Source organism: Haliaeetus albicilla, chromosome 11 (assembly GCF_947461875.1).
Source record: "Haliaeetus albicilla chromosome 11, bHalAlb1.1, whole genome shotgun sequence".
In the NCBI taxonomy this organism is placed as follows: Eukaryota; Metazoa; Chordata; class Aves; order Accipitriformes; family Accipitridae; genus Haliaeetus; species Haliaeetus albicilla.
Window position 1 is genome coordinate 27,490,910 of NC_091493.1, and position 24,521 is coordinate 27,515,430.

Consider the following 24,521-nt stretch of genomic DNA (forward strand, 5'->3'; position numbering starts at 1 on the left):
TTTTGGGGTAACCTCGCATTTAATGGAGTGACTGGTGATTGGATCAGCCTCACTAGGGGGTTAACATCTCCCATATTCTGCAGAGAGTTGCTTGTTGAGAACTAACACAGGACTGGGGAGAAAAGGCTCTTTCTAAACTTACTCTGCTTTCAGCACAATTGGTATATAGCCCTGAAAGCGAATGAGTGTGTGTGTGTGTGTCTGTGTGTCTGTGTGTCTGTGTGTATGAGAAATTAATCCTGCTCAGGGTTGGATTAACTGGTGCAGAAGACCCTGGGCAGGATGCCAAAGCAGTGTTGGCATTTGCTAGAACTGGGGCTCCCAGAGGTTATTTCGGTTCATGCCGCTGACCTGTGGGTCACCTGCCAATGTCTGAAGGTGGCTGATAGTAAAGCATATTGACTGCTGACAACACTTCTGAAAATGAAGCGTATGGTATGTCTGTATATAGCGATTTTATGGGTGACCATGTTTATACTTGAAAACTATTCTATTTACTGTGAAAAGCAAATGAGTTTTTCATTTGTTGTGGCAGTATTTGACTGTAGGGGTTTTGCTACAAGTGGTGAGAGCAAAGGGCATCCCCGTTCTCATTTTGTCCCTTGCTTTCATGGCACTGCCCTGTTAAGTTTTCTGTGTTGATGCTCTGTTCTGGTGGGACCTAGGGACTGAATGTTGTTTGTCAGATTTTGTTGTTTTATTTGCCTCCTCTCTGACTGATCCTTTCCCTCCTCGATGTGCAAGCATTCTTACCTCTGATCCTTCTTTACCTCTTCCTTACTTAACTCCTGTTTTCTTAAGAATTATGGGTGATATGTTTAGCTATCATTCAATTAATCCAGAGGTAGCAGGTGTCTCTTCAAGGTTTGTAGGATCCCCTGACATGTCCTAGGGAATCATCTGCATGCTTATTCTAAACAAGTACTCCTGCAGCCAGAGGATCCATATTGTTAATAGTAGAAAATAAATTTGCTAAACAAATACCATTGCTGACATCTAGCAGGAATTAAGAAGAGGCAGCCTCTAGACATATGATTTCAAAATTGATAGGGCTGCTTTCTTTTTATTAAAGAATTTTACATTAATGATATCCATACATGCAGAGGGTTGCATTGAGATCAATCTAAAAAAAGGATTAATCCTAAAAGAAAGGGAGTTTCCTGGAAAGCAAAAGCAAGGCAAAGAATTGATCCCGATCACTTGCCCTCGGGAATCGGCAGGGATTACTGATGGCACAGCAGAGTATGGAGCTGGAGGTCAGGAGAGATCTTGCCTCCCAGAGGCTCAATAAGAGTGTAGCTGCCAAACACAAGCCTCGCGGTATGAGTGCCCATGGTCAGCGCATATGCTGCAGCCCTGCGTTTCGCTGTGCTTTGCTCTAGGGTTGATCCCTATTAGCGTTGTTGTCTGCTTGTTTTTCTCCCCATCTATCCCCCTCTAAATCAGTGTTTCGCTTTGCAAATCTATTTATCTGACTGAAGCTTGTCCAAAATGAGTCAGAGCCGCCTTCTCTGTAGCTCTTGTCAAGTTAGTTTCACTGGTATTTCTGCTCCTTAACTCTGTCCTTGATCGTCTCATGAAGGGACACTGTAATTCGTTGGCATTAAAAATAACATTCAAGATGACTGCAGTTGATGGGGCTGGGGAGAGGAGTCCTTTGGTTTATCTGAGATTTACCATGAGTCCAACAGCAGAGCAAAGGGTGTGGGCTCAGAGAGAGCTGTGATAATTTATCAGATGCATGAACATATTTTTCCCATTAGAAATGTTGATATCACTTTTATTTTAAAGAAAAAGAGAAAATAGTAAAAAGGGGATATAATAAAAGCCATATACATTAATGAACATGATACAGAATCTAAACAGTGTGCTCCTGGTTACCTCCCCCCCCAACAGCTGGTGTCAGCAGAAATCTGGAATTCTCGCCCTCTCCATCAAGTTAAAATCACATTTTTACGAGAATCTTTTGCAATAAACTAAGGCCCCTTGCTGTGAAAATCCGCTCCTTTTTGTGGTTCAGTTTACATCCTTCTCTGCCTATACTAGTAAACACATCCTAATACAGAGGGGAAGCCTGGGGGGGTCAAGTAACACTAAGTACCTGTGGTCTGAATTTGTCCTGTTGCCTTGGCCCTGAGTATGGCAGTTCTGTGCAGGGGCTGTATGAGGCTGGTCCGCACAAGGTCACCTACCCAGACGTACTGGTTTAGCTCCCAAAGCTCGAGAAGTTACTCACAGCAGGCTTTGTCGATGAAGTCTGGAGAACAGAAAAAGACCCAACACTTGTCCCAAGCCGAGCAGGGTGGATGTGCAGTGACCGCTCTATAAAATTTGCCTGGAGAGCTGAGGCTGTTCCTGTCTTTGACTACCTTTGGAGAGAAATCCTTATGGATCGGAGCACACAGAGCCCTAATAAGAAAGTGCCCACAACTGACTTGCAGATGGCTCAGCGTGGCTCTGAAAATGCTGCCTCTACAGGTAAAGTCGCTGGGTTGCTTGCTGCGATTTCACAAACCTTTCTCTGGCTGTCACCGCCGTATTTTCTGTGCGATAGACCTTGCTGTGCAGCCACGTGGCACCGCGTGGATACAGCATTGGCACTTTTTGGCCAACAGACTTGTCAGTGAAAGCAGGACCTGCTGTGAGATACCAGGGCAGGACTGAAAACGCGTTTCTTCAGGAGCTGTGAGGCTTGCGGCCTGGCTTAAGCAGAGCTCAGGCAGGCATTGAGTCTGCAGCCTCAAAAGCAGCGCCCGCTGAGCCGGGAGGCGGTTTGAAGGAAGCGTGTGCCTGTGTTTGAGTTGCACCTCGGCAGGTCTGGAGGTTGGTGTTCTTGTGAGTCGGGCTCCTGCGGGAGCCTATTCTTCTTCTGTTCCCTGTGGTGCTTCCCAGCAACCTAGCCCTTTGCTTGCTTTACGAAGTCGAAGTGCTCCTCAGGCTCCTCAAGTCCCAGACCCGTGTTATCAGCCAGAGGGAAGCTGCGTAGCCTCCAGGAGGGTGGATGGGCTTGAGCCTGGGAGAGCTCTCCCTCCTGCGCTGAGGAGGTTTCCACCTGCAAAGCCAGGATGGGGAAGGTGCTGTGCAGGGCCCCGGTGTGATGCTACCCGCTGGTTGCAAGCACAGAGGGGGAACTGAGCCATAAACCACACCGTGGCACACAAAGAAGCCATTTTAATTTCAGGCTCTGCTGGAAGCAGTACATGGAAAAGAAAATGTGATCAGTATAAAAAGAAATGTTTATGTTTCTGGGAGCAGAGACCTCCCAAATAATTAACATCACTTGACAAACTGCTGTTTAAAATGCAAGTGGTTTAAGTGCTGCAGCTCAACAGGCATTCGTCACAGCTCTGGCTTAAGTGCAGTATGCACTGTGGGTTGGTTGCTGCTTTAAAGTAAAGAACATTTCCGACACACATCTTCTGCTTAAGGAAAATGTCTCCATGATTTTACTTTTTCTTGCTTGGAAAAGCTAAATGTTAAAAAACTGGACAAATGGTAACTTGGTGGCAAGGGCGTTGGGGATATGGTTTTGGAATGAAATAAACCCTGGATTTTCGTTTCTGTTGCACAGATCAGGCTTTCCTTCAGAAGAAAGACAGACAGAAATGTTTCATTGGCTTTAACTTTTGGGAGGAGGAGAGAGAAGGGCAAGGGCTTTTGAGGAGAGAGTTTTGGAAGCTCCGACTTCAGCTCTGATCTGTCTATCTCTAATATTCACTGACTCAATTAAAAGTACTTTAAATAAAACCTTACTTTCCTCTAGGGCTGTTGGGAGACTGACTGGAGACGTAAGGATTGTTAAGAATTGGTATTTTTCAAAGGTTAAAAAATAGCATCTTACAAAGAGACTGAGATTAAAAAAAAAGTTAAAAGAAAAAAGTCTCTCTGGAAGATAGAAATATATGGGTGCCTGTAATGTGCTGAAGCATCCCAGATCAAAATGACTTCTGTCTTTGCACACCAAATAGAATCAGATTATCAAATATAAAATAGAGCCTTAAGAATCTAATTCCTTTTACAAAGGCATTATTGATGCTGTGAATTTCATGCAACTTGGAAAATTGCTCAATTTATTTTCTGGTTATCCTAAACTAGTTCAATGCCACCCTCTGATTATTCATCTCCAAAAGGAAAGAGATTATCACTCCTGCTGCCTTCTTGTTTTCCTATTCTGAGTGAAGTTATGTATTTATAAGGAATGCAAGTTCGGGTGTCCTGATGGGTGCTGGTCCATCTTACATGGAGCTGGAGCTGCAGCATGGTAGCATGGTAGGAGTTGCTGCTGTTCTACTCTTAATCCTTCTGTCCATCAGTGGCTTTGCAAAATTGGATGAAGAGACCTTGGATCAAGTGGCATGGCTGTGACAAGGTTCCTGGACAGCCCATCTCCTTTCTGTCCCACCCAAGGCTCTATTGCTTGAGCAAGGGTGGGTGATTCAATATCTAGATATCATGTCTCTGTATCTCATCACTTGGATTTTGGATGGTTGCTGACTGTAAAATGATCTTACTCTCCTTGGCCTATGCTATTCTGTGCATGTAGCAGTCAGGCTTAGGTGGGAAAGTGGGCAAGGCTGTCTTTGGGATGCAGCAGAAGATCTTGCACCATGTTAGAGATTAATTCCTGAAATGGAGGTGCAGTGCTTACAGCTCCCTGTATCCTTCCTAGGCAGATGTGCAATGGCATTTATCATACAAAGAATAAAACATTCAGGCTACCTGTTCGCATGGTAGAAAGGGTAAAATGCAGAGAGATATCCTTCAAATGTTCTACAAATAGATTTGCAAGAGTGCTAAAGTCATTCAGCATGTTTGCAAGAGGTGACTGCAGTTCTTACAATACTCTTCACCAGAGATTCAGTAACCTCAGCCATTTTGCTGGATGATGTTTTTATCCCATTACCTGTAAAGTGACCACCTGTGCTCTCTTTACCCACTTGCGAGTTATCCCACACAGACCTTTCTGCTCGGAACCCTCACGCAGCAAAGCTGCTCGCTGGGGACTCCAGGTCATGCCTCATCCCAAGCTGACTGCAGCTTCAGACTGACCAGTACACAGGCGATTGCTTGAAGGAGATAGAGAAGTTCTTTAGCATATGATAGCTGGAGTCTTTTGAGATTCGTTCACTATATATACATGACAATGCACACTTTCCCTCTTCCCTTAATCCTGTGCTTTCAGAAATCTGTGCTTGAACCCTTGTGGACAGACTTATCCATTTTGTCTTTACTGTGTGGCAGAAGCAGTAGTTTTATGACGCATACGTGCCTGGTACTGCTGGCTCAGTTGATGCAGGAGGAGGTGTGTAGTATTGAGTGGGCAGCCGTAATAAAGTGTAAATATGGGCAAGTTACCTTAAATAACTTCAGTACTGCAGAGAAGTGATTTTGAAGTGTACCCTCTGGGAAAAAATAAAGATTGGTAGCAGTTTTGGATTTGTGCAACTTCAGTTTGAGGGCAAATATTTTGTGTTTTTCCTCTATGTCCTGTGTTTACAGCAGTAGGTTCAGATTACGCATTGAGATCTGCTTCTGAGCGCAGAAAACTAATCAGGGAAATGCTTCATGGCCCAGAGGTCTGGATTTGCAGACTCCAGTTCAACAGCTGCACCTCTCTGTGCTGGCAGGAAGGAGCATCTGTCAGGGATGCAGTGTGGTCCTTATTAAATTATAATTTAGAGCTGTGGCTTAGAGAAACAGGTGCAATTATATACTAAAAAAAAAAAAAAGTCAGTGGTCTTTGTTATCAGAAGAAATGCCCTTTAGCTGGACAAAGACTAAAGGATTTTCCAGAGCTTTTCAAGCTACAAAGAGCAAGGAAAATGGATGAATGAATTGGCCTCCACACTTAATTGCTCCTTGCTCTTCTGAAAGAGTGTAGGTGTCTTTCTACCAAGAGAATAAAGCCCCTTGAGCCTTTTAGGCTTGTTTTCTGTTCGCACATGACCTTCAAGGCAGTCACGCCATGAACAGTGTCTACATCAGGAACAATGCTCTGAATCGTGTGACATCGAATTTCTTCCTCTTTCTACTCCTATCAATATCCCAATATGCAAAAATGCCCTTTTGCATGAATTTTAAAACAGCGTGTTGTTCCTATTCCAAGCTGGCTTGCCTTTCAAGCACATCTCTCTTCCTTCAGCTATTTAGAAACACGGTAATTTTTTTTTCTCTTCATGATGTTCCTCCTGAGTCACCTGCTATACGTTACCCAACTTCAGTAAATGGTAACTGGTCATCTGAGCCAGGAAAGGTCATGTGAGTAAGTCTGCAGCAGTATAAAATTGCTGAAGACTGAATCATTGGGAAGTTTTCTTCTGCATAGCTTGTACACATTGATGTTAACACAATTTCCAAGCTAGGGGTGGTGAAGCTTCCTTGGCACCCTCTCATAAGAAACATTGGGGTAGCCTCCTCTACGAAAAAACCTGAGGGGTTGACTCTGTTACCTAAGTCATAAGAAAATTATCATGAAATTTTAAGGGAGTTCTGTGAGGGGTTATAATGAAAGGTCTTTGAGCTTCTAGTTTGAAGTGTATTTTTGCCTATGCAAATCAGAGAGGACTGGAGCTCTTTTGTGTGCTGTTATGGTGTCAGAGGAAGCGTGGAGTCACCTCTTGCTGTCCTCTGGTGCAAGGAATTGCATTGGCCCTGGGTTTTGAACAGCATATGTCCTGACAGATTAATTCAAATCAACTGAAATTCAGATAAAACGTACTATCCCTTACAAAGTTATCTTCCTCTTACTCCCATTTATTTGCTGTTTCTTTTCTTATATGCAGACTGTAAACAGTTAGGGCAAGACCTGTCTCTTTCTATCTTTGTGAGATTCAGCATGAGAGGGTGGCTAGCAGGTAGGATCACTTTTAGAGAAATAAAACATCTCTACATGCTCTTGTCCTCAGGCAATAAGGATTCAACACCCTTGGTCTTTTACTGGCTGACCTGTTGCAGCAGATGCTAAGGAAAACAAGTTCCTGTATGGACTACTCCAGCAGCTATTTATAGCAAAATGTTAAGTAATAACTTCATGGGTCTGGCACGGGAATTGCTAGGAAGGATGATGGAATAGTATTCATGCTGCTTCTTTAGAATAAGCGCCAGGGATGCTGTTTATCTTTGTTAAAATAAACCATAACTTTATGCCCTGACTGGCTGTTGAAGTTTGATGTTTTAATTCAATGGTCCAGGTTCGGATGCTGGTCTGCTAAAGAAACAGGGTTAATTACTGGTAGAGGGTGTTTAAACTGGTGCAAGCAATGTGCTGCAGAGCCAGATGAGAGCGGGAAAGTCAGTAATTTAGATTCCACTTGTGACTGTGGTACAGAAGGTGCAGATTAATGATGGAATGCGTGCGTGGATGGCCAAATTCTTGTGTAAAGGGAGAAATGTTGCCCTTTCTCCTGGTTTTGCCTCAGCAGTACTTAAATTATTTGCCTGGGAATAAACAATATTTTAATCCTGTAGTGGTTAACACTTCTAGTGATACTGGAGACCTCTCTGGTCTGGGCAAAAGTTCTTGGTTATAAGTTCTATTTGTGCAGCAAGAAGTTGCTGGAGAGCAGGGCTCGTGCCCTGCACTGGTTTGGCAGCTTTACTTCTGTGCCCTTGTGCCAGCTCTGCCAGGTAGGCTGGAAGTTTTACAGCTTGATGGTGGGAGAGAGGTGTGGAGCTCCCGTGCTTTAATCCCAGCAATGCACTTGAAAAAATGCCATTTTGATGACAAACTCTGTAACTCCACTTAGTACCCAGTGCAAGTTACTTTGCAGGAATACATTACAGACTAGTGGGTGCTGCCAAAATAAATCCCTCTGATTATAACTTTGTGAGATGAGTGAGCCTCAGTTAATCACTAGGACCTGTTATCTTTCAGGAGAGGGGTGATTGTTTTTTTTTTTTTAAATGAGAAGGTGCAAAGCATGTCTGTCTTGAGGAGAACAAACCAGGAGAGTGCAAGAGATTAAAGGAAAAAAAAGGAGTAAACCTAAGTGAGAGAGAAATGTGCTGGATAAGGTGAGGCCAGTGAAGGAGGTGGAAGACTTAAAAGAGGGAAGTGGCTGAGAAACTCTAATACTCATGACCAGGGAGGTGGAAGAGGAGGAGGAAAATGTTTTGGAGGAGAAGGGATAGCAAAGCAAGCAGAGGGAAGGTTGTGTGTTCTGTGAGTTTTCCTCAAGAAGAAATGGGCAGAGGGAGAGACGAGAGAGAGGAAAGGAGGATTTGAATATAGAAATGGTAGAGGAGGAATTCAAGGAAGTACATGGCTCCTGTAATCCTGAAACATTTATGAAGATGTTAAATGTGGCCAAACAGTAAAGCCAATAGTAAATTTTCACCTGCCTGTTAAGTTGCTAGCTCTAATAACCCCATACTTTAAGGATTTATTTGCTGCCAAACGTAGTCAGGAAAAGAGCCACTGGAATCAGTATCTTTTGGGCCTAGTCAGTGCGTAGCAAGACTAGAATTTCAGGTGCATTTTTTCTTTGTAAGCAAAGAAGTTTCATATTCCATTTCACAACGGTATAAACCCTGCAGCCAGGAGACCATCAGCAGATATATGTTTAAAGGACTTCCTTTTAGGATTGCTTTTGGACTTTATATTGAATGAAAATCTTTGATATTTGGGTAACTGGTGTGGGTGGAAATAGTTTGGAGACTGTACCGACTAACAACAAAGTGAGCAGTGCAATTTTCTCGTGCTGAAAAACAGAATTTTCAGTTGATCAGACAGAAATTAAAACAGGCAAAAAAAGACATAGAGAAGACTTACTGGGTGACAGTATATTTACAGCCACGAACCTGCAGAAAGGAAAAAGCAATGACCTGAGTATAAGGACATCAACACCAGAAGGTTTTTGCAAAAGATTCAGAGGTCTGCTCATGCAGCTAAACGACATTGTCCTTAGAGAGACGGGACTAAGTGCTCGCTCAGCCGGCTCCTGGGGTAACACGGGCTGACCCTCAGCCCTGGTTGACAAGAGCGATGCAGCTGCAGACCGGACACCGTGGCGGTCTGGAAATTCTTGGTGTCTCCGTTGAGGGGTGGAAGATCTCCATCACAGGAGCATCTGTAGCTGGACACTGCCCTTCAGCCATGGCGTCACCTGGGGGTGTCCCCTGGGGGTGTCCCCTGGGGGTGTCCCCTGGCTGCTCCGCAGGAAGGGGAGTGCTGGCTCTTGGGTTCGGAGGCAGGCTGTTCCGCGCGTGCTTGCGGGCAGACATCAGCGGAGGAGGCGTGCTTAAACCACTTAAAGGAGGGAATGGGAGCCTTTGGGCAAAGCACCGTTTGGGGTCCAGAAAAATAATCACTGCATCTCAGAAGTGCTCATTAAGTTTGAAATACGGATGGGCTAAGGAGCTGCTTCTGGCAGGCATGCTTTCAAGAGACCCTGCAAGGAACAATAGCAGGAAACTTCAGGAGGAAGAGTGTGAAACAAGTATGACTTGAGCAGTGTGTTTTTAAACAAGACTACACACAAAATGACCCAACTTTACAGTACCTCAAAGTGACTCTAAATGGATGGTTTATATTAGGAAAAAAAGGCACACTCCAAGTGTAAATGTCATGTATGATAGAAGAAAAAACTGCTGCCTGAGATTTTTTGGAGACGGCATTATGGCATAAAACTTCATGGTATGTGGTACTGAATGATAAACATAATCTACACTGTCCAGCTGGGTAAGAGGAGAAGTAGAACAGGCTCTGGGATATGTATCCTAACCCATCCAGATACTAAATTAAAGTGGGGGCATACATGTGTGACATTCACAATAAATTCAAGCAGCAAAATGCAGAAGAGGCAGTGAAGCCACTGGAGATTTCACAACTGCAGTCCAAAGTTGTCAGCAATGTTTCTGAACTGAAAGGAACGTTATGCCTTACTAACATGCTCTCCCGTAAGGCACAAGGACATCAGGGCTGTGCAGGGCTACTTGTGCTGTGCACAGAGATAGGTATTTGGGAAGGCACAAAGCATGTTTGGATGCTGAATCCCCAGCGTGGCTGAGCCCATGAGCTCTTGAGGAAGGAGCTCATTGCTCTTTGCTGTGATCTAAGCTCACCTAGCATGTTGGCCTCTAAACCTTTTGTGGCTTTGAGGAACTGATGGTATTTGAGGGTTAAATTGCTATAATCTCAGGGATATTTCAGTTAGTGCAACTCCAGAGTTTGCTGTGAGATGAATGGTGCTGTCCCTGTCTTGGAGCGTTTTCCAGGCTCTTTCTAGAGGCATCCCTCCAGCAGTCTTTGTTCTCTGCCCCGGAGCTACGAATATGAGCCCAGCACCCATACCACCTTCTTGCAAATGCTGTCTCTGCAGAGCTGTTCCTGCTTTCTGTTCTACGTTGGGGAGCCTGCGCTATTCCAAGGTCTTACTGTTCACTTCCCTTATTCCAGGGACACTTGGCAGAGCCAAAATTTTTGGAGAGAGCAAGGTAGGATAGTGTCTCCAGCCTGGGACTTTTGTCTTTCTTGATGAAAGGTGGTCTCTGATTAGGGAGCTGTGCTAAACAAGACACTTAGGATATGGGAGGTCAGAAACAACAGGAGATTTTTAGCCACTGTGTTCTGCATGCCTAATGTGTAGTCTCATGCACTGGGATGAATGGTAGAGCACTGGGAGAGCATCCTCCAGTTGATGATCTAGATGAGAAGCATAATTCAGAGATGCTCTTCATTACTCTCTTAAGACCCTATCTCTTTCCACTGGTGATAGAGAGAGTATAATGAACAGCATCCCAATTTAGCTCATTATACTGTAAATACGCAGTGTGAGTAGCGTGCTGTGGACCCAGTTCAGCATCTTGAGTCTAGAGGCACATCTTTGATTTTACACAGGTGTAACTCAAAGCTAATTCAGGGGCTTGAGTTCAGAACCACAGCTTCTCTAACTTTCATTTTCTTTGCACGGCTTTGTCAGTAGGCTACACCATTTTCTACCATCTCTTGGATTTTGGTTCTATAGGTCCATTTGCTTGTCTCTACCACTCTTGTGTTTCCTTTTTTCCTGCTCTCCATTGCTCCCACCCTCCTTCTTGTCCTGACAAATATCTAAAGTTTAACCTTGACAGGTTACTTCTGTTTCTGGTGAACTCTCAGTACTCAGACTTCCAAGCTATTACATTGTACATGGAAAAAGTGCCCAGGATAGACTTTCCATTAAACTGTATTTAAATTGGAAAGAAGAATGCTGGCACCTCTACAAGTATTCCAAAATACTGAGGCTAGTTAATCTTTTGGAAGAACAAAAACTCTTACTGATTTATATTTAGCAGAGGGAATGTATTTAAAAAACACAGTCTATATGAGGCCCCTTGAAGAAAACATCTTTTACATTGATTTGTAGTGCATGGAAATACTACGTGGCCATAAAATACTTGCAGTCAGGCTCTGCTTTTACATAGCTACTTTTTTGCAGTGTGGACTGTCGTGAACCCTCTGAGAATGGCTGCTCTGCTGACTGTGGGCTGTGCAGTGAAATACGTCTGCCTCTGGAGCAGCCGTTTAGCTGGTCATCACAGCTGTGCCCGGTATTGCAGGAGGGGAAGGGAAAAAGCAGCGTGCAGTTATCACTACAGTGGAAACATGAGGCTTGTGAGGATGAGGCTTTGGTTCAAAACCAACGCAAGGTTTGTACTTCTACCGTACCCTGGCACCTGTCTAGCCCAGGTGCCTGCCTCTGGCAGGGGTGAGGGGATGTGCTGTTTGGGGAGAGTACATGCAGAGCCTCAGGAGGACATGGGTGAGAGCAGAAGCTGAACTTGCCCTCTCTGTGTGCTCGCACGAGGTTAAAGAGAGGGGCGGAGGTGCTGTTGGCCCTAATCTCAGCAGCACTGCTCTTAGTTAAATGTCTACAATAACTACTTAGGCTTAGTTTACATGATTATAAATTAGGAGGAACTCTGCAATGTTAATAGAGGTGTAAAATGTTCCGTGCGTGGTTTTGATGTATACTAAGAAAATGGGTAACTGGAATTACGGTAGGTGGGAGGGTTCACTGACTTGTCCCAAGTAGACAGTTTCTGGACAAGGAGCTATGGTAGGGAACCAGTTCATTAATGCAATGGGTCAGAGAAGCAAACATAACTTATTTTATAAAGTATGCATAATTTTATGGCCAACAGTGTATCTGCTTATCTTTCCGAAGATAAGGATTAGCAAGAGGAGGTAGCATGGAAAGTTTTGGGATTTTCTTCTTCCTTCTGTCCCATCATTTGCAGCCCAGACAGATCAGCCATCACCCCAGGCAAGCTGTTGTTCCTCCTCCTGAAGCATCTGATATTAGCAAAGGAGAAGATTCCCAAACTGCACGTTTGCAAGAGAAGGATAAACAGAATTTTTAAAACATCCCTAAATCTTAAACTGAACTGGACTTAATCTTGCTTTCTTTTGTTAGAAGACATAAATATGTTTTTACATTTCTCATTAGACTGCTGACATACCCAACCTGATCACACCAGAGCAAAACCACTCTAAATCAAGAAAGAGATCTTGGATGCTTCCAGAGCACCATTTTTTACTTTTATATTCTCATTTCCTACTCACAACATCTAACTTATGATGCCTTAGTAATAATAATAAAGATGCAAAATCACCAAGATGCAGAGAATAAGGTCAGAAGTGCCTTGCTGCTCTCAGAAATAAATAATTATATGGCAAATGCAAGTTGCTCCTGCTCGCGGATCAGAGGAGCTGCTAGAAGATAGTGTGGGCAGAAGCGGCTGCTGCTGATAGAGGGATCTCAGTGTCCTCTCCATGGACCTGGCTGGACCCCGGGGGATGCGGCTCCCGAGGCAATTCATCCTGCCGCTGCCCAGCATCTTTCTGGGGGGCTGCTCACCCCCTCTCTCCTTATCCAGCAGACGGGAGCATATGGCTGCTTACTTATGCTCTTGCCGTTCTTATGTGCTTAGCGGGCTTATGGTCCGCAGGGGCTCAGGGGGATTTGCACAGGGAGGGGGCGAGGAGGGAGCCTGCAAAGGGTGGGCTGCACCCGCGGGAAGCGGAGCAGTGCTGGAGGTCTCGCAGCCGTCCTCCCTGGTGTGCCACATCGGTGACTGAATCGCTGCGAATGACTGTGAGAGGTGCTGAGTAAAGAGTGCCTAATTAGGGACCAGGAGATGGTTAATGATTACACGGCATCATTACTGAAGATGTGAAGTTTAAAAACTAATTTATAAGGGGAAGGGGTTTCTTCTTGGCAGCCTTATGTGCATATAGAAATACTTACATATTCACACACCTCTCTTCTGATATCATCTTTTCTTCATGAAAAAGAGGGCATGATCAGCCGCCTTTGTGGTGCTTGGTATTTTTAAGTGCTTGCAGTGCCATCAGCTGGATTGTTCCTCCTGGAGATGGTGTGTGTGAGGGTTTGCCTCCCCAGCTCAGTCCTGCCCTGCTGTCCTCTCCTTCTGCCTCTCCTGCATTTCGAGGGTCTTCCTCAGTTTCCTTCCCATATCTGGCAGAGTCTCCTCTAGGCTTTGCCCAGGAGCATCTTCTTATTTCTTTCTGGGTAATTTCAACCACAAACATTAGTTCAGCCATATCCTTCATACAGTTGATTAACAGATTCACCTCTTCTCTGTAGTACTTAAATCTCCTTTGGCCTGCCTAAATTTTTGCTCTGGATTTTTTTTTTGCTTTTTTAATAAAATATTACAGGCAACTCAGGCTTAATATAACTGAAGCAGAGCTCTTATCTTCCTGTCACTCCTCAGATCTTTTACCTTCTTTTTTCAAGCGTTATAGAAATTGCCACCCTCCTGATTCTTACCAATACTCATAGCCTCAGCATTGTCTTCAAGCAAGCCTTTGTAAAGCCTCACATCAGAGTTGTAACCAGGGACTTGTAAGTTGATGGGTTCACCTGGTGTGGCTAAAAAAGCCTCATGCCCAGGTAATTGCCTGGCACTCCTGCAGAGGTTGTTGTCTCCGCATGAGGAGTGACTGTTGAACAGGACACATCTCTGCTCCTCAGCTAGTGCAGTTGCACATGATGGAGGGCAAATGCACATCCCAGCTGAGAGAGAGGCAGAGGAAACGGCAGTCTCCGTTTCAGCCCATCGTCCTAAATCCGCTTGAACACATCAGTGTCCTGAGTCTTGCTGATTCTGCCTGCATCTGTCCCATCTTCAGGACACAGCCTTCCCCCTTCCCTTTCCTTTCTGCAAGCCTCAAAGTCTTCTCTCTTCTGCCACTGATAAAGTCTTGCCACACTTGTACTTATTCCAAATTTATGTTGTTGTACCTTTCTGCCCTCTGTCCCTACTGTCATGTTTTGCATCTTTTTCACTAATTTTATTTTTCTCTATGAAATTAAAAATCAGCTTCTTCACTTTGAAGGCTCCTTACAAACTAACCACTCCCTACCACCCATCAGTCAGGTTTGAAAGATGGATCCATTGTGGATCATCCTGCAATCAACTCCAACTTCTACTGCCCACTTTTTATAGTGGGGGTGGGGGACTTCTCATAGGTGTCTGTAAAACCACCCTTGGTGTCTTTCAAATCTGTTACTTTAAACTCAGCTTTGCTTTCTGGTCTTAAAAAAAACCAACACCCCCCCCCCCCCCCCCCCGCCGAGCACAACTCCAAGCCCCACCCTGAGTGGTATTCTCTCCTTTCATGTACATGTGGTCTGTCTGCACCTGCCTCTTGTCTCGTAGTTTGCAATTTAAACGGAAAATCTTACACTATGTGCAAACCTAGTCTTGATACATCTCGTCACTGCTAAAATAGCACAGATGAAAATAAGTTATGTTTTGGCTTTGACTTGTTTTAGAGTCTTGGATAGGAGTGCTAGATCTGACCTGCTGGCTGAGATCCACCTTGTAGAGATGTCCCTAATTCACTAAAGTTTAACCCAAGATGCTCCATAATTTCAGGTGTTCTGGATTTAAAGCTCCAGAATTAACCCTTTGCATTTCTATCATTGAACGTCCCAACACCTACAAAGCTATAGTCTGTCTTTATGGAAGAGCAAAGCTTTGCTTTGGCTTCCTGGTCATCTTGTAATGCCAAGATGAGGAGTTGACCGTGGTGACAGCAATCTGACAGGGTCATTATCAAAGTAATAGGCGCAGGGAGAGCTGGATATAGACTGGAGATACATGATTACTTATTCCTTCAAGAACAGCAAATGTGTTTTTAAAGGCAGTGAAGAAACCCTTGTTTTAATTTGCATTAATTTGTGGTTCTCTTCTGTGCACATTCCCTGGGTCAGGCTGCATGTGAGAAAACAAGGTTTGCAACCCATTTTCAGTTTCCACTGGTGTTAAGCTAATATTTATTTTTAGTAAACTGTATCTTGAAGTGTGCTTTTAATAATCCATTTGCAAAGCCTAGCACAATGACTTCATTATGGTTTTCTTCTTTTGAACTTTATTAACAAATGTAAAGAATCAGTGTAACTAGTTACACTGTGTTTCATTGATAATTGTCAAAAGTATGGGACCACCTCAAAAAGCAGTAAGGCTTGTAAGCATTCATCTCATAATTAATATTTTCTCCCTGTGCTGCTAGTAACCATCCAGCTTTGGCAAAACCGTGCAGGTAATCTTTCAGAACTAGGGCTTTTCTGCTGCACCACGCGTGCGTCCCTGGGGCAGGGCTTACCTTGTGTTCCCGCACCTGCACATGGTTTCCTTTTCTTCCTTCTCAACAATCCTTCCTTTTAAATGCTTATACAGTGAGGCTACCTGCCAGATAAAGCACTGTCTGTCAGCCTCTTTTGATAATGTAATAATTTTGAAACCCTTTTCTCCCTTCGTAGTGTGGTGTTTTGTCCTGTCCACTCTTTCCACTGTCACTAGCCTGTGGACAGGTCGCCTCTGTCACCACCCCCAGACCTCTCCTCTCCTCCTCCCCAGGTGGACAGGGATTTGTTGTTCCTACCTGCTACTGCATGTCAGTCCCCGGGATCTGTTTTGAAGTTGTCTTTTCTAATTCTTTCAATTCTGAATGTCACTTATTTCACATGCTCTAAGAAGTTTATCTTAAATACCTTGCAGTTAGTTTTCCATCTGAAATGAGTTTTGGCAGTGTTCTGATAGGTGCCTATCGAGATCTTTTCAACTGGAAAAAATGTATTTTAAAAAAAATTAAATCCGGTCATTTCTTGCAGCATTTAAGAAATCCCAAGCCTTTAAGATTATGTCTAATGTTTGCAGAGCATGAACGCTTCTGGTGAAAACCCCTAACAGGCTTTGGGATGCATTTTGCTAAGCTGAGAACATCCAGTGCTGCCTTTTATATAGCGTGTGGAAGTTGCTCAGGCCTTGAGATCCAGGAGACCAGGGACACCTAACGTGTATGGAGGGAGAAGTGTGCTACCTTTGGGGCAATATTCGGCTTTCTCAAACAGGCCTCTGAAAAGGATGCGCGTAGGAGTGGGACACTGAAGGCAGAGCGGTTCAGACTGCTTCACATCATTGCTGTTCATGTTAACATCTCCTTCACCTTGGCTTACTAAAGGTTTCAGATGATCCAGCCTACGTGCTTGTGGCTCAGGGGAACAAGTGGTACATTATCACCTTTGCTGCTCTCTTGGCAGGGCTCATGGTACTAGGGACAGGTTGTGTTCAGGGTTCAAACCCAGTGCTGAGTGAAATGGTTCAAACAGCATCTATTATTGGGCACAGACTGAAAACAGAGGTCTATCCAATCTTTAAAACCATGTGAGTGAGCAGATGCTGTTCTTTGTGACCCCCAGTGTGAAACCTGGAAAGCTGTATGAGGGTCCATGTGCGTCTTTAGATTTGTAGCCCTTTGACACAGAGGCTGTTTTCAGACAGGCATGATTTTGCTCTTGTGGCTTTTGTCACAAGATACCAGTTTGTGTAGTCCTGGCATATTGTTACAACTCCTGCTTGTCAGGGGGAAGTTGTGTTACGTTGTGGAATGGGAAACTTGCAAAGCCCCTGAACACGCTTTCATATTTCAGCCTTCTTTCAAATACTTATTTGTTTGCAATTTTTATTTCAGGCAATTACTTCACTTTGCCCTTGTTAGGTGACTGATAAGTCGGGTTGTGGCAGAGGAGGAGTCTGGGTCAGACTCTGAGTTGATAGAGTCTTGCATGGTTGCTGTGAAATCGGGAGGACTTTTGCCTGTTTTGCCTGCTGAAACTCTGGGTTTGTGAGTTTCACTCAATTCTTTTACAAAAAAAAAAAAAAGTTTGAAACCCTACTGCAAGGGCCCCAGCTGTATTGTACCAGTATTGCTGGTAGCAAAGGGTGAAGATGTCAAAATGTGTAGTAGTTTTAACAAGGGGATGGGAGAAGGCTGGAGTCCAGGTCCAGCCCAGTGAGAACAAAAACTTTAAGCGGATGATTTACTTTATTTTTAGCCAGCCAAGCAAGGACAGCAATGTATCTCACCAGCTTGTGTTGGTAAAGTGTCCCTTTCCTTGTCTAAGTCAATTTGTGGTGGGCTGACCCTGGCTGGATGCCAGGCGCCCACCAAAGCAGCTCTATCACTCCCCTCTTCAGCTGGACAGGGGGGAGAAAATACAATGAAAGGCTTGTGGGTCGAGATAAGGACAGGGAGAGATCACTCACCAATTACTGGGCAAAACAGACTCAACTTGGGGAAAATTAATTTAATTTATTACCAATCAAATCAGAGTAGGATAATGAGAAAAAAAACCCTAAATCTTAAGACACCTTCCCCCCACCCCTCCCTTCTTCGCAGGCTCAACTCCACTCCCCATTTTCTCTCCCTTCTCCCCTCCAGCAGCGCAGGGGGATGGGGAATGGGGGTTGGGGTCAGTTCATCACACCTTGTCTCTGCCACTCCTTCCTCCTCCGGGGGAGGACTCCTCACTCTTCCCCTGCTCCAGCATGAGGTCCCTCCCACGGGAGACAGTTCTCCATGAACTTCTCCAACGTGGGTCCTTCCCATGGGCTGCAGTTCTTCACGAACTGCTCCGGCATGGGTCCCTTCCATGGGCTGCAGTCTTTCAGGCACAGACTGCTCCAGCGTGGGTCCCTCGTGGGGCCACAGGTCCTGCCAGGAGCCTGCTCCAGCACGGGCTTCCCATGGGGTCACATCTTCTGATTGTGACCTTCGGGCATCTACCTGCTCCGCTGTGGTGTCCTCCACAGGCTGCAGGTGAGTATCTGCTCACCGTGGAGCTCCCTGGACTGCAGGGGGACAGCCTGCCTCACCATGGTCTTCCCCATGGGCTGCAGGGGAATCTCTGCTCTGGCGCCTGGAGCATCTCCTCCCCTCCTTCTTCACTGACCTGGGGGTCTGCAGGGCTGTTTCTCTTACATGTTCTTACTCCTGTCTCCAGCTGCGGTTGCACAGGTTTTTTTTTTTTTCCTCTTAAATATGTTATCCCAGAGGCACTACCACTGTCAGTGATTGGCTTGGCCTTGGCCAGCAGTGGGTCCATCTTGGAGCCGGCTGGCATTGGCTCCATTAGACATAGGGGAAGCTTCTAGCAGCTTTTCACAGATGCCACCCCTGTAGCCCCCCCTGCTACCAAAACTTTGCCACGCAGACCCCAATACACCGGTCTTAGGTGTTTGTGTTGCCATCTGAAGCTGCATGGTGTATCCTTCTTTTGGAGTGGACATGCTGCCCTGAAGTTGTTGAGCAAAGGCCTTTGTATTTGACCCATTGCTTTGTAACTTCTCCAAGTATTTGTAAGATGCAAATTTTTAAAAGTTTTACTTTTTAAAAATTAAGACCTTTTCTGGTCCTTACACCTGAGCATGTTCATCATGCAGGAGTCACTGCTGTGTAAGAGCATTTGGGAGAAAGAAGGGGGTCTCCTCCCCATTTGCATTATCTGTCTATGGAAGCTGATCCTGGGGTGGTTTGTTCCATTCCCGTAGAGCATGGTTGCCCTGTGTTTCAGCTGTCTGCATGGGGGGGCACTTGTCCTGCAGGCATTGGTCAGGACACATGGGTTTGACCCATTCTCACATAGCGGTGCCAGACTGTCACAGCAATTAAGCGCTCCTCTAACATAGTTCCCGTGGCGTCAGGCAGGACTCTATGGCTCCGTAATGCTCCTCCAGCAGATGCTCTGGACATACGCGGTGTTGTTATCAGAGCCTGTTTTGAAAGCTGTGGGCAGTTTTGGTGACTCCATTACCACATTTTAAAAAGGCGCGATGTTCTATGGAGAGGTGCGGCAGCTATTATCACAGCCAAGTTATCCAGTAGAATTAGAGCACTGAGATATACAAACAGGTTAACATGGGTGTGCCTTTGCGCTGCACAAGTTTGTTTTGGTGAGTGACTACTAGCAAAAAGTTTGAGCTACAAAATTCAGATCTGGATGCAAAAATGGCATGAATTGAATGTATATTCACTGGTAGCTTCTTCTCTTTCACCCCTAAAAACTATCAAAGAGGTGTTGAAAAAAACAAGACTGGAAATGAGCAGAAAAAGAGTTTTTTCATATTTTTCTATGGATCTCTTGACTCTAAATTATCTCAAACAATTGATTATATCCCTCAATATATGTCTTGCTTCAGAAATGACTGTGACTTCATGTCAGGAATGGGAGTTTTTACACTGGATGTTTATTTTTAGTTAGTCTACCTAGAAAAAGGGATATAGCAGAAGCAGAGAGGCAGCCAGGAGATGCACAATGAGGAGATCCAGCGGCCTGAAAAATTGCTGCCAAAAGAGAGGCTGGGATGGTTTGCTTTGACCATCTGTCAACGGTCTTGTCCCTGCAGACCAGCATGACCCACCTGGGGAGTTGGAGCAGAGCAAGGTTAAGTCGGCCACTTTTGCTGGCTCTGGCTCATAACCATTTGTGATGGTGAACAGCTTCATGTTTGCAGTGATAAAGGAAATACTTCTTTGCAAAATACCATTAAGCCTGAGGAACTCAGCAGCAAGGTATCACTAAAGCTGAGGGCTTAACAGGGTTCCAGAGGGGTGGTAACAGAGCACATATCTGGTTTGGAAAAAAGCTAGTGATACTGGAAGGGATTCAACCTCCCGTTCTTTGGGGCATAAGACAGCCTCTAATTAAACAGGTCTTAGGAGGTGACCTCAGAAGGTTCTCCCAGCGGGGCTGCTGCAGCTTATGTTGTCTTCTGACCCTCCAGTCTGGGCTGTGGGGAGAGGCAGGGTGCACTGCCCCGGGGCAGTAGCGTGCCCGAAGGGAAAAGGTCAGGCTGATGTGAGCTGCTGCATCCTGACCTTCCCCGTGTCAAGCTCCCCCTTCCATGCAGTCTGTTCCTCCTGACGGTTTCCCTCTCCGACCTGCCTGCTCAGGTGAACCTCTACTTTTTCTTGGTACTCCGCACCTTATTTCTCCTTCTCCATGTGTGAGGAACAGGAGAAGGAAGATGACTTATATTCCACATAATTTTTAGCATCAAATAACTCCCAGTTGGTTCATCTCTCCCTTAAAGCATTAATGAAAGTGTTTAGAGGTAACAACCTTGTTTGTCTGGCCTCCCTGCTCTGTTCTGAAGGGATAGCACTGTTGCTGAAAACGGGAGAAAAAAACAGCAAAGAGATGAGGGGAGAAGGCTGGAGTGACTGATGCTGAAGTTGAATTAAAATGTTCTCATCAGAAGCCAGGATTTTAAGTTGTGTTGGTAGTTATTCAAGCTCACCCTGATGATGTGCCATTACACAGCTACAACCTAAAGTTACCCCAAAGTCTGGGAGGAATAGGGTCCAGGCTTTTTATTACAAAGCCAAGAGTTACATTAGAGGTGTAAGCATTATTTTATAGCAGCTATATAAAGACATAACTGTCAGCAATTAATTTGGATGAAGAATGTAAGTGATTAGTTTTGTATAGTTTGCGTGTTTGAGGAATAGAGTTTTTAATCATACTGTTTAGTCATGCATCTTTACAGCACAAACTGGCACATTTTTAAGGTCATATTTGCTTTTGTTGCATCCCTGAGTCTATCACGGAATAGTCCTTTATTCTGTTGATACTCTGTTTCCAAATCTACCAGTATCTCTTCCCAAACATATGTGCATAATGTAGTGTGTATGTGCACACAAGGAAAAGGAAGCAGATGACTTGTGTTCAGTATAATGATTGTTTTGTGCTTGAACTGCTGCAGGCTCCTTGTTGAAAAGAAACTCATGCATCCATACATTCATGAACAAAGCTGCTGTTGTGACTGTGTTGATCGTGCGTTGACTCTTTTGTGTAGGGCCTTGGTTAGCAAAAGATGTCGTCTCCTCCCTGCTTCATAGCCTCTCTCCCTCTTTGCTTTCCTCACTGTAATCACAACATGCTGATCAATGCCTCCGTGACAAGTGGGATCTCAGCTGAGGTTCCCATCAGTAAAGAAGAGAGAATGGATGGTGGTTAGTGGAGGAGTCTAGGTGGGTTATTGCTGAGTGGTGCTTGAGTATAAATTAGCAATGTATGTGTCTGATCTGGCGCTTAGCGCAGGTGGATAGGACAGCATCCAAAGACACATGGAGGCAAGGATCAATGGAGTTGCTGTTGCAAAGGAGGAGTCAGAGAAATGGTCAACTTGTGTGGGAGTCCTCTGGAAGTGGCAAATTTTTCCCTAAGTGTGACAGCTTTGATATAGCAACTTCACACGTGCTTTGCTCCAGTTTTGGAACCAATCTTGCCTTCTCCTCTGATGTGTGGTCTCAAGATGGTCTGTGACTTCAGTGCTGAGCTGTGGTCTCCATGTCGTGCTCTGTACTATCAGACTGTCCAGATGGGAGCCTTCAGTATCCTCATAGCCTTTTATTGTTCAAGATGCTCTAAAAACCCTTAGTGATTTACAGAGTGGGGATTTGACTAACTTTTATTTTGATCCATAGTTCCTCTCTGAAGTGCCCCTGCTTTTTTTTGCATTGAAAGCTTTTTACTTATTACTCACAGCAGATTTGAAGCCCTTTTTTCCCCATTCTGCTTTCAGATTCCATAGGTGGGTCGTTTTCGGCTTCCTCCCACCGATGCCACCACAAGCAGAAGCACTGTCTCCCCATCCCACAGTGTGGAGCTCTGTCCATCAGCCCTCTGCTTTTCCATCCTCACACGAAGGGATCCCAGATCATCATGGACACGACACAGAAGGCAGTGAAGCGCCAGGCTAGTTTCTGCAATGCCATTACCTTCAGCAACAGGCCCATTGTTATTTATGAACAAGTCAGGCTTAAGGTGAGTAAACGATACCTTCCCTTATTGCCATGGGAGCTGCTGTGAATGAATGTTGGGGTGTACCAGGCTTTGGTGCTTGTATGAGATCTTTAGCCCTTCCTTGAAAAGCACAGTACTGAGATCTTGTCCTTAAAGATCCACGATCTTTGTTGGTACTTCTGCTTTAGTCACTGTAGTTCTTGGAACCATTGGTACAGACCGGTGTAGAAACTGGGAACAAAAGGGAAATCCACACTCCAAAAGAGCTTATATTGATGTTAGACAAGGGATAACAGATTAAGCTGAGATTGCTTGGAAAACAGCAAGAAAAAAGGGCTGTATTGATCAGTCCAAAAGGCAGCAGCCTCAGTGTCTCTCTAGGCAATGTGTCCTCGAGGCTTGGCATGCATCCTGCAAAGGATTTTTACTGGGTGGGCTGAGGGAAGATGAGGAGTTAGTTAACACGTTCACACGTCCACAACGAGCACTTTTCTTCCTGTAAACAAAGCAGCAATGAGGACTGGTCTCATGGAGGTCGGAGTCAGCCTCTCCACAGCCAACAGATAAGAGGTGAAAAGGACCTGGAAGTGAAGGTGCTTGCTTGTGTGCTTGGCAGGGAAGAAATATGGGTAGGATGAAAGGAGCAGTCAGTGCAGTCACAGTTGCCATCTAAGAAAATGATCTTTCTGGCAGTCTGCTGACTGCTTTGTTGAATCAGCCGCCTGATAGCATTAAGGTCAGAGGAGAGAACATTGCAGGCATCACATTTTTCTTGCTGGCAGAGGCTGATTTCACTTCCTTTGTGTTTGTGGTAGCCCGAAGGATGGAGTTGGTACCCCTTGTGCTGCAGCTGGCATGGGAAGTTCAGCTCCTCTAAGACAGTCACATGCCTCCATGTGCACTGGGAGCTGCATCCTGATGAAGAAATTAATCAGTCCCCTTAGGAACTGAAGCACTTTTTAGGCTCTCAGTACCTCGAAGGAGCTTGGGGCCCTTCAAATTTCATCCACAGGTATTTTCTGATCTTTATGCCCTCTAGTTTGTGGGACTGCATTTTTCTGTTCTTAGCTGATTTCACACCTTTCATTGGCACAAAGTAGGTCATCTTCTTTGGCAACTTTAGTTCATGGCACACATGAAAGATCTGCCTGCAAATCCTTCATTTACGCACAAGGAGTTTTCCAGGAGGTTTATCTGCATATAGCTGCTGAGTCTGAATGATCCTGCTGTTGCTCATTGCTACAGGTTCTAGACTGGGACCTACAGCAACGTATCAGCCTTCCCTGCCTCTTCCCTTACAGCCAGCAAAGGAGCAAGAAATGAGGAGGATGCTTCCTTTTGAAAATACAGAGAGATTTCAGTGATTGCAGGCTCAGGTCCATACGTAGAAAGTCCCTCTTACAAGTTCGTTATGTTTCCTGTGGAGCTCTTACTGCTTCCATTCAGGCTAGAAACCCAGCAGGACTCACTCATGTTGCCTAATGGGATTTTTTTCCACATTGGCCAGCAGTTTGGACAAACAACTGCGAAAAATGATTTGGGAGGAGATGAAAGCAGCATTTCATTTCTGAAAACACCATCAAAGATTTGAGTGGGTTTAGTGGTTTAGGCAAAGGTTCTGGGTTATTTCTTCCTCATTCTGAAACAATGTAGCTATCTCTGGAAATTCACACTTGTTTATCACTGTATAGTTTAGGATTTTAGCTTGCATAACATGTGTGAAGAATATGCATGCAAATCTGCACAAGGGATTTACAAGCAGAGCTCCTGCTGAGTGCAGTGGCAAGGTCTCATGGGAGTAATCAACAGGCTTCAGCAGAACTTGTACTCTAGGGATGGATGGAAATGTGAAAACATCTTTGCTTTTCTGGTAAGTCCATCCTGCAGTTGCCTTGTTGTTGTGTGTGCCTGTGGAAAATGGCGTCTTAAACCTTCTTACCAGCTAAAGACTAACCATGAACCGAATCATTCAGGTCCTATAAACTCCCTTTGGAAAACTAGAGGTAAGAAGTCAGGAGATTTCGTTCTGTTTATTAGGTATTGTATCTCGGGTTTTATTCTGAGATTTCTTTGCAGCTTTGGGAATGCCATCAAGCAGCCAGATTTCCTCTTTATTTGCCTCCGAGATATATGTCCCGGTATGGTTTCTTCCATGTCATTCAGGACACTGCTCAGGAGTGGAGTGAGGTTGTCAAGGGTGACACAAGGCAGTAGGCAGTAAAGAGCAGGAGCCTGAATCTGTGGAAGCAGCCATGGCTTAGCAGTTTGGATGTAGATCATTGTATCTTCTCCTCCCCTTCTGGTACCCAGCAGACCTCCCAAGCTTTTCTGCTGACAGTGGCTGCTGAAGAGAGAATTTGGTCCATCATGAACCATTGCCTTTTTTAGCAAAACCGTGTACCCTTTGTCCAGCTGTGTCTA

General features: G+C 44.9%; 1 protein-coding gene across 4 annotated transcripts in view; it reads left to right on the forward strand.

Annotated features, from left to right (window-relative positions):
- Positions 1 to 24,521, forward strand: part of NEURL1 (neuralized E3 ubiquitin protein ligase 1) — a 166,013-nt gene that overhangs the window by 74,828 nt on the left and 66,664 nt on the right. For all 4 annotated transcript variants that reach the window (XM_069796900.1, XM_069796902.1, XM_069796901.1 and 1 more), the window contains exon 2: positions 21,880 to 22,121. In XM_069796900.1, the coding sequence (XP_069653001.1) occupies positions 21,880 to 22,121 (242 nt within the window). The remainder of the gene's footprint in view (positions 1 to 21,879; positions 22,122 to 24,521) is intronic.